This window comes from Sinocyclocheilus anshuiensis, unplaced genomic scaffold (assembly GCF_001515605.1).
Source record: "Sinocyclocheilus anshuiensis isolate Anshui unplaced genomic scaffold, SAMN03320099.WGS_v1.1 scaffold555, whole genome shotgun sequence".
NCBI lineage: Eukaryota > Metazoa > Chordata > Actinopteri > Cypriniformes > Cyprinidae > Sinocyclocheilus > Sinocyclocheilus anshuiensis.
The window spans coordinates 517165-526970 of record NW_015552571.1 but is presented as its reverse complement, the minus strand read 5'-3'; the positions used below and the strand labels follow the sequence as shown (position 1 = coordinate 526970).

Here is a 9806-nt window from a genome sequence, read left to right as displayed (position 1 = left end):
TGTGGTTGACTCTTAACTTTTATAAAGAATATCTCTTTGGATTTGAGACTTTAGTCTTTGCAACTTTACAGATCTTCTTTATGCACCAAGAGAAGGAAAAATTGAAATCGCATCATATGACCCCTTTAAAGGTGTGGTCACATGAAGCTCCACAATTAATTGAGATTATGGCTCTCGCAATTAATTAAAAAATTTAAAATACTGATTCCTTTCTTAGCAAGTCTACTTGCACTAAAATGACTTTTACACAATTTTTTGCAGTGGTTGAGCATCAGTCACAGACAAATGCAATGGAAAACAAAAGGCATTTAACTGATTCTATAGGCCTTAAAAGCGAGTTTAAAGCAGTCTTGGTTAACTTTTTAATCTAAAGTAACAATCACAATAAAATATTGGGGAGAAATGCGTAACAATTAGGATATTGTCACAGTCATGCAGCCCTTTAGACTGCATGCAGCTCTGTTCAAATCCATTCATATTCATGTGAATGTGGGCGAGCGGAAACGCAGGCACAAGTGAAGAAGTTTCATTCTTGGCTGCATACCAAATTCAAGTTTGATAAACCTTGACCTGTGAATTTCTATAGTCACAGATTGATCTCGACTCAAAATGAAGAATAAAAACTTTACTTTGCAAAAAACTTTAATTTATGGGAAAGTGTTGTAGGTGCTATATGACAAATTTTATTGTATTATTTTTGTTACTTAAAAGTCATGATTTATTTAAAAGCAGAAGCCCTAGAATGTGATAGCCTATCCTGTTGTTCGTAATTTTGCATGCTCACAGTCGAGTGTGACCACACCTTGTGACCACTCATTGTAAATATAAATGTTGTTTTGTCCCTCTACCAAAACTCATGTTTGTCCTCTTCAACCCAGGAGTTTACCTATGAAGTCCCACATGATCAGTTGCCCAAGAAAACCCTGGAGATCTCAGTCTGGGACTACGACCTGGGCATGAGCAATGACTTCATAGGTGAGTTTTACAAGCAAAAATATTCATTTCCTTTGAAGTCTTTGGTGCGAAGCATTTCACCAAACATGAGGTGCACACAGTTTCAAAATTAAAGCCACTTGATGACAATTGTTAAAACCTTTACTTATACCAGAAACAGTTGTTTCATTAGATTAGTGTCTTTCCTATACTTACTTATGCATTCTGTATATACACACAACTTTGCAGAAAAATTAAATACAAGTGCAAAAAATAGTTATAGAATATGTCTGTTTTATACATTGTATGTAAGCTAGTGACTTGATTTGAACATTTCTGCTGAAAGCTTTGCTGCATAGACTTCCCATGTAAATGCAAACCGAGCGACAACTCAAATGATTGTCTCTGGTATTGTCAGCATGCCACAGATGCTGCAGATAGAGCTGAACTTATTTTGACATGGATCTTTCCTTTTAGATGGTGCTGTTTGTGAATGTTACAACTTGCATGTCTCATTTCCTGTGCAGAATAAGAAAAGAGTTTTATATACAAGTTCACCCAAAAATCTAATCATTTGCTTATTCTCGTGTCATTCCAAACCTTTTTCCTTCCTTGGAGCACCAAAGGAGTAGTTTAGCAAAGTGGAAGGGTCCAAAAAAAAAAAAAGAAAAACCAGAAAAGCATCACAAAGGACCATAAAAGTAGTCCAATGTGAATCATACGATAACTTTGTGTGAGGAACAGACTGAAATTTAAGTCGTTAATCACTGAAAGTGTCGCTCAACAGCTATGGTCACTGTTCACTTTTAATGAAAGAGCAGCCTGGACATTCTGCTATAAATAACTGCTTTTGTGCTCCACAGAAGAAAAAGATCATACAGGTTTCGAAAGACATGCAGATGAGTAAATGATGACAGAATTTTCATTTTTGGCTGAACTGTCCCTTAATGAAAAGAAACAGAGGAAGGGTCTAGAACAGAAAAGCTCTTGAGCTTTGTGCTGTGACATGTTTATTTATGGTTGAATGACACGAGCGCTATGTAACGATCGGGACAGTGAGAGTAATTGATGTCAGTGTTACTGATTTAGAGGGGATGGCTGAGGAACGGATGGGGGGGGATCAACAGAAGTGTAAAGACATGAAGGGATGTGAATGAATGGAGGCTTGTGAGAGACATCCAGGCATGAAGGCACACCGAGGACGCAGGTCTCGGATTGACAAGTGCAATGAAGCTTAGTATTTATTTAACATTTTCTTGGATCTTTCCAACTCGCTTTCTTTCACCCGTCTATTTCCTTTCTTTTTCTTTCATTCCCTATGGCAGGGATGTCATGCGTAGGGTTCATTTGTCATGGCTTGCTCGTGGTCATGAGCATGTGGTATTGATGTGAGGTGTGTGTGTGTGTGTGTGTGTGTGTTTGTGTAGGAGTGATCGAAGCGGGACAGAATCTCAGTACGTGAGGGGCCTGATGAAATGAAACGCAGCTTGTGTCCACCAACATACTCACACGCACTTTCATTATTCAGAGCAAGCTCTGGTGTTAGACTAAGGAGAGACATGCTGAAGTGTCTAGAACAACTCAGCTTCAGAAGCCACAGTCAAATATACATATTATGTATACATATATAAGCAATATGTATGTATGTAATATAATATACTCTTGTAATTTTAAAAAGCAGAGAGCATGTGCTAGAATGTTATGGTGGGCAAACATCCATCCAACCATAATGCTTACCTCATCAATTAAATATTCATGTGCTGTTTTAGTTACATTGTCCATTGGGAAATTTAAAACTGTCATTGTAAACACACGATTTAAAACAGATTTATGTGCGAATATAGACACGCAGGTATTGAAAGATGTTGCACGCTCATCATCACTCTCCGCTTGGTGTTATTAACCTCATAAATATGTAAATAAGCATCTAATTACTACCCAGGGTAAAATAGTATAAAACAGAATATATTAGACAGATATAGCATGCAGTTGCCTAACACACAAAAAAAATGCAATTAAAATATCAATTAAAATACACTACCGTTTAAAAGTTTGGGGTCAGTAAGAATTTAATTTTTTATTTTTATTTTTGGAAAGAAATTAAACATTTTATTCAGCAAGGATGCATCATATTTATTCTAATAATTTAAAATAATTAGAAATAAATTCTGTTCTTTTGAACTTTCTATTCGTCAAAGAATCCTGGAAAGAAATTGTTTTCACAAAAGTTGATTTAAAAAAAGCTGATTTCAACATTGATAATAATAAGAAATGTTTCTTTATCACCACCTCAGCATATTGGAATAAAGCGGTTACATTATGATATTTAATCATTTTATGCTTTTTACTGTGTTTTTGATCAAATAAATCCAGCCTTGGTGAGCATAAGAGATTTCTTTCAAAAACATTTTAAAAAATCTCACTAACCCCAAACTTTTAAACAGTAGTGTAATTATTCATTATGATTTTTTTTTTTTTGGTCATAATCATCCAGCCCTGCTATTTTTCATTGCTATTGTTCTCTCTTTCTCTCTCTTTCTCAGGTGGTGTTGAATTGGGGATTAACGCAAAAGGAGAGAGACTGAAACACTGGTTTGAGTGTCTAAAATACAAAGGAAAGAAAGTGGAGTACTGGCACACACTGACACAGCAAGGAGCCCCTAGCAGTGACTAACACGCAGACAAGCACACACAAGTTCATCCTCTGAAAAGTAATACAAGAAAAATGGAGTAATAATGATAAAGAAATGCAATAATGCTCAGTCTGAGAATGATGATGATGACGACATTCAATATTAATGCGTGAGAAAAAGCATCATAATCTATTGTACAGCTAAGTGTCACATTCTTTTGTGATGAGAAAGAAGCAAGTGTGATCACAAGCCCAGATTGTGACGCACAAACAATCGACCCCTTTTTCTGGTCTACACGTCACTTATGTGAAATCGTACTGTGTTGTGACTATGCCACAGGAGCTCATGCCATATTATAGTGTTATTGTTTATTACATGTTAAACGTGTAATAGCATCCTGGTGTTTGTTACAGTTGGTGGTGCCGTAATTTTGCACACTGTCAAAGCACAACACATCCAGCTGACTGTAAATGTCTATGTGTACCTATGTATTTCTCTTTTGTGATTTGTTACGTATGAAAGTTTACAGTCTCTTCCAGCCCGACAAAAACATGATGCACAGGAAAAGCACAAGGGACGGCGCATTAAGGAACTCTAAAGCAATGAAAGGAGCTGTCTATGGATTTAAACGTTCACTCAAGAACTGCTGCCTGTCACTTCGAGAAGAACCAAACGACAGTCACCTCAACACGAATGTGTGTGAATGTCCCTGTCTGTGTTTTGTCTTTGTACGTGTCTCTGTTGAATGTTTGTACAGTCTCCTACAAACAAAAAACAAGCGCTGATGCACGTTGACAGACTTTTTTCGCTCTCTCTCTACGGCGCCCTCTACTGGTTTAGAGGCCTAACTGCCAGGACAGTGCCAGTATGGAGGGTGAATCGCCTCTGGCAGGCCTCATGCACAACTGCACGCCCCATTAGGGGTTAAATTAGCAATCAAACGAATCCTTCGATGGACAAACTACCTGTCAAGTACGTCTTTGGGTCAGAACACAAAATCTGGGTCGGTTCGTTTTGTCACACTTGCTTTGTCGTCCTGACAATGTGTTGACATAAGATCTGTGAAACGATGCACATTTCTTGCCATGCGTGGGAATTTCGGCTGTAATTGTATCTGTGTGATTGCATTTATTAGCTGTTTATTAGATTCTGTAAATCAGCTACCTGAATCTACTTTTCATCTGGTCTTGATTGAAGACATTTTATGCATTTAATTGCACAAAAAAACGTATTGTTAACCCTGTGCTTTCATGGCCCCCGTCGCCGTTCCTAAATTGGAGTTCTTCTATGTTTTGTTTTTTTATTATTTTTTACATTTGAGTTATCAAATGAATGGCCTAAGCGGTGTATAATGATCAAATGTTATTCTAAGCTGCTGCATGCCAAGTGAATGTCACATATGCGTTGATGGACCACCGATCTGCAGTGCTTATGTTTGTCCTAATATCCATCAATGGGCCCATCTAAGGGTATTTGTTTTTGCTCAGTGAACTGGGACAATCCAGGCTACCTTTGATGAAACAGCATGGCATTTAGATAATGGACTGGCACCACCTGCCAGCCAAGATGGGACTCAAGGGGTCAAATTGAAGGAGGATTATTCAAATCTCGCTCACGTGTCCTAGTTGACTGTCTGTGTGGAACATGTGATGTGACTGCCATCGTGTGTCGGTCCCTGTAACTGCGTCTCCGAAATAAATTGGTGCAACAGTGGCTGTTGGAAATGAGAGCGAGTTTTGTGCGTTCAAGTCTTATGATCTTTCATGCATCAGATTTCTTGTCATCTCATGGAAAATAAATAACGAATGCATGATGTAAAGTACATCTTTAATGACCGAGATTCTGCATGCATTCTAACTCTATGCATAACATGATATTGTTACATAAATGCATTTGTTTGTGATAAAAGAAAGTTTGATTATTTTTTTGTGGCGTGACACTGTTGTGATGTCTTTTTATCTCTCTCTTTTTATGGATTAATTGGATTAATTATTCTTCCCATGAAAAGAGGAGCGCCAGCCTCATCGCTCCACAGTATCAGAACGAAGGGCTGTAGAGCTGCAAAAGAAGAGAAAGAGCGAGAAAAAGAGATGCTTGTGGCTGCCGCGGCCTCCACTCCCTTCTCCGTCAGTGAGAGAAAGGCGCTGTGACGGGCATCTGAGATCAATGATTCAGATTCCTCCGGAAATATTCCACACAAGTTAGGATTTAGGAAGAGATCTGACAAACCTGAGGAGAGGTGAGGAGAATTCGGTCATGGTTTACTCATCCACATTTGTTCCAAATATGCATGCTGTTATTTTTTTTTTCCATGGAATACAAAATGAGAATTTTTAAAGTGTACATGCTTCCTTTTTCCATTCATTGTTGCCAAAAAGGAATAAAAAGCACCAAAAAAAAAAAGATCACAAACATATAATAAAAGTGGTCCATATGACTTTTGCACTATATTCCAAGTTATCTGAAGCCATATCATAGCTTTGAGTGAGACACAGGCCAAAACATTTTCAAAATATTTTCAGTGAAAAATTTTCTTCTCAAAAAGTTAATATATGACTTGGAATATATTGTAGTGCATGATTTTCTGATAATATTTAAGTTGTATGGAAAATGTGATTGTGTATATATGTATAAAAAAAAAAAGAGAGAAAATGGATTACAGGTTTGGAACAAGATGAGTAAATGATGCAGCATTTTGGAGTAAATTAAGTGACTTTCTTACCCAGATTCCTCAGTAAGTCCTCCAGTTGTGTGTCCACTGTCAGTTTAATTTTAGGCAGTATGACCTCAGCGGTTTGGGCTGGGATTTTATTCATCTCAGATACCATTGCTTCAATAGAATCTTTGTTTATATTATTCTCCATCAATACAAAGGATTCTTCTGACGTTGTGCGCGGGATCAGTATGTACAGGCTGTTTTTACCCGTAAGAGGGAACTTTCCGACCTGAAGAAATAGTTCTGCAATGTATGTGTTTGTACTTGTACAAATACGTACAAGTGCTTATAATTCATTCACAGGAAATGGTGTCATTTATGCAATGTAAAATTAAGGATTTTTTTTTCTTTTAGTTATATTTTATTATTTAATTATTTCTATTTAGATAACATCATTTTATTTAATTCAACATTTTTTATGTAATTTTTATTTATGTGGTATACTTTTTGAAATGCACCACACTAGTATCTAGTAAATAATAGTATCTAATTTCTTGCCAAAGCAAAATTTTATAGAAAAAAATCAAATAAATGTAATCACTGATATTTTTCCCATAATAGAGCTTGATGAGACACGAATAAAGACTAAGAGAAACTTGCCTCAGAACTATCTAAAAACATATTACATAGCACTTTTTTAATAAATATATATATTTTTTAAATATGGTGAAAGGGGGCATGCAAATTGGCTGATATTTTGAAGAGAAAAACAAAGAATGTTTTATAATAATTTGCCTTATACACTAAACAAGGTAAATCTATAAAATAATGTAACTAAGTTAAGTATTCAGTTAATAATATCGGTATCAAGTCAAATAGTCTCAAATGCACACAAACGGCACCATTTCCTAATAATGACCTTTGTGCATTAATTGCGACACTTACCTCAGCCTGTAATTTTTTGTTGTAGCCCATTTGAAGGTTATACTTGGAGCTGTAGAGAGTCTGCACTTCTATGACCTCACCTGAAAACTTCATGAAGTTTTCCCGTTTATTTGTTGATTCAAAAACTGTCTTCCATTTACCTGTAAAGCACAAAGAAATACAAACAAACTTTATGACAAGTGTCATACAAAATAAACAGGTACAGTATTCAGATATATAATGTCACTTACCATTAAAGTAGACAGCATTTAACAAAACAAACGAGGTGGTGGGATCCACATAATCAATTAACTCAGTGATTTTATTGTTTGTCGTCTTTGCCACCCATTGATTGATGAGAATCACGTTTTGATTGCTGTCATTGGTCAGCTTCTCTGGCATGGCATCATAGAACTCATTTGATTGGTTGACAAAAGCTTCTCCCAACTGTCGCTCTATGTGGAAACAAAACTCTTCAGGCTATGGATATGACTGCCGTCTTAATTTAGGCAGTATTAAAATTAAGTCCAGAATATGTGATTCCGATGTTATTACAGCAATGCTTTTATTTTGACAACATATATCCTTGTGAAAAAGAAGTAAGCCTAATTGTAATCCTAAAATTAAATCATTAAAAACTTGTACTTGAAGATAATAAACTAATTAAACACTTAAGTGGACAGTAAACGGAGTAGACTTTCATGACTGTTTCTAAACACACTTAAGTACACTTTTAAAAAGTGCAGTTTGTAAAAATGTCAAATGAATAGTTTTACTGTAAATCACTGTTTTAATAATCTTTAATAATCAGCACACTTATTATAATGTGTTGACTAACACCTAAAAGTACTCAATTACAGTAAACTGTGTGCTATATATATTTAAAATGTATTCAATTGAATTTTCATCACGTGTACATTAAAGTATATTTTAGTTTACCATAATAAATGTCAATAAATTCTGCAGTACATTAACCAAATTTCAAAAGCAACAGAATTCTGAAATTAGTTATAAAGATGTACATACGTAAGTCCTAATTAAGTGCGTCAGATAAGCGCTCTTAAGATTAACAGAGTGCATTCAATATCAATTTAAACTAGAATATATTTTCAATTCATTCTATAAAACTGAATTTTTGAAACTGAAAAAAATGACATTCAGTGTATTTTTAAGAAAATATTATCCATTATAACTCTCCTTTTAAAGTATTTAGCATGTAGTTCTTTTTCACAAGGTGAGTGGTTATCTATAGCTAATGAGTGAGTTTTTACTGTGGCTACCTGGGGAATAAAAGATAGCAGAGGCCATTTTCAGTGTGTCCTTTATCACTTGTTTCAGTTTCTTTGTCTCAGAATGCACACAGGAGAATTCTGCAGGAATCCTAAGAGCACCTTCCAGCTGTGTTCTGGTCTCACCTCGAGCACCTTGGAAAGAGGGTGATGCAAAGAGAGAGGAGTAAGAGGCTCAGCAGCTCAACAAAGTACAATGTGTAGCCTTTTGGTGACTGTATGACGTTCCTCCATTATTTGTCTTACCCAATAGCAGGTTGTAAAGAGCTACAGCAATGCTGGTTGGGGAGAAGATCAAGTTGGTTTGGGGTTTTGAGCCTTTAAGTTCGGCGTATACAGAGGCGGAGAAGTCTCTGAGTGAATCCTGCAGAATTGCCTTCCCTGATCTGCTGTCCTGGTCCTCACAGTCCTCCCATGGGCCAGTGTGGCCATAGCAGCGGGGCAGAGGGGGGGCTAAGGAATAAAATAGGAGGTAAAAGTTACCCTGAAAAATAAGTAATTTCTTTGCAAAAGGATGTGATTTGAGATATAAAAAAAAAAAGTTTATGTATATTTCAACCAAAATACTCTGCTCTTAAAGTCATAATTTACGTAACCCCAAAAGAAAATCTCATTCCAATTTTACAGTAATGACCCCTGAGTAAATTCATAAATAATATCTATTTTAAAAATAACTCGTTTCTTTTTTTCTTTTACTCTTATATAGTAAGAGTAAAATTAAAACAAAATGTATATATATTTTTTTATATTTTCTTTATTTTATTCTTAATAAAATTCATTTTGGTTTTATTCCATAAATGTAGAAATAATATAAAAACATTTGTAAATGTTTGTCTGTTTTAGATTAAATACATTTTTTTTCCTGAATGTAATAATAATAATAATATTAAAACAGGCAGAAATTATACATACATTTTATTTTAAAATAACATAATTTCTTTTTTTTATTAAGTATAATATAAGAATAATATAAAAACAAAATGTATTTATAAATAAATAACATTTATTTTAAAATATTTTTAAAATTAATTTCTAAAGTGTAATATGTTAAACAGTCTGAATACTTTCCGTACCCACTGTATGTTTTCATTAATTATATTTTAATTTATAATACATTTTCTTAATATAATAATAATATTAATAATAAAACAGAATTTATGCAAACATTTAATTTTAAATAAAATATTTTTATATTTTAATACAATTAAATGTAAGAATAATATTAAAACAAACAGAATGTGTGTGACCCTGGAGCACAAAACATTGTATGGGTCAAAATTATCGATTTTTCTTTCATACCAAAAATCATTAGGATATTAAGTAAAGATCATGTTCCATGAAGATATTTTGTAAATTTCCTACCGTAAATAT

General features: G+C 34.7%; 2 protein-coding genes across 3 annotated transcripts in view; one reads left to right on the top strand and one right to left on the bottom strand.

Annotated features, from left to right (window-relative positions):
- The window catches only part of LOC107665068 (double C2-like domain-containing protein beta), a 38178-nt gene extending 33852 nt beyond the window's left edge, over positions 1 to 4326 (top strand). For both annotated transcript variants that reach the window (XM_016455819.1, XM_016455821.1), the window contains 2 exons: positions 879 to 975; positions 3477 to 4326. In XM_016455819.1, coding sequence (XP_016311305.1) covers positions 879 to 975; positions 3477 to 3607 — 228 coding nt within the window. In that variant the 3' untranslated portion in view covers positions 3608 to 4326. The remainder of the gene's footprint in view (positions 1 to 878; positions 976 to 3476) is intronic.
- Positions 4327 to 5379: 1053 nt separating this feature from the next.
- The window catches only part of serping1 (serpin peptidase inhibitor, clade G (C1 inhibitor), member 1), a 9695-nt gene continuing 5268 nt past the window's right edge, over positions 5380 to 9806 (bottom strand). The window contains exons 5-10 of the mRNA XM_016455818.1: positions 8682 to 8888; positions 8427 to 8570; positions 7398 to 7601; positions 7168 to 7307; positions 6289 to 6511; positions 5380 to 5795 (exon numbers count right to left, since the gene is read on the bottom strand). Of these exons, the coding sequence (XP_016311304.1) occupies positions 5536 to 5795; positions 6289 to 6511; positions 7168 to 7307; positions 7398 to 7601; positions 8427 to 8570; positions 8682 to 8888 (1178 nt within the window). The 3' untranslated portion in view covers positions 5380 to 5535. The remainder of the gene's footprint in view (positions 5796 to 6288; positions 6512 to 7167; positions 7308 to 7397; positions 7602 to 8426; positions 8571 to 8681; positions 8889 to 9806) is intronic.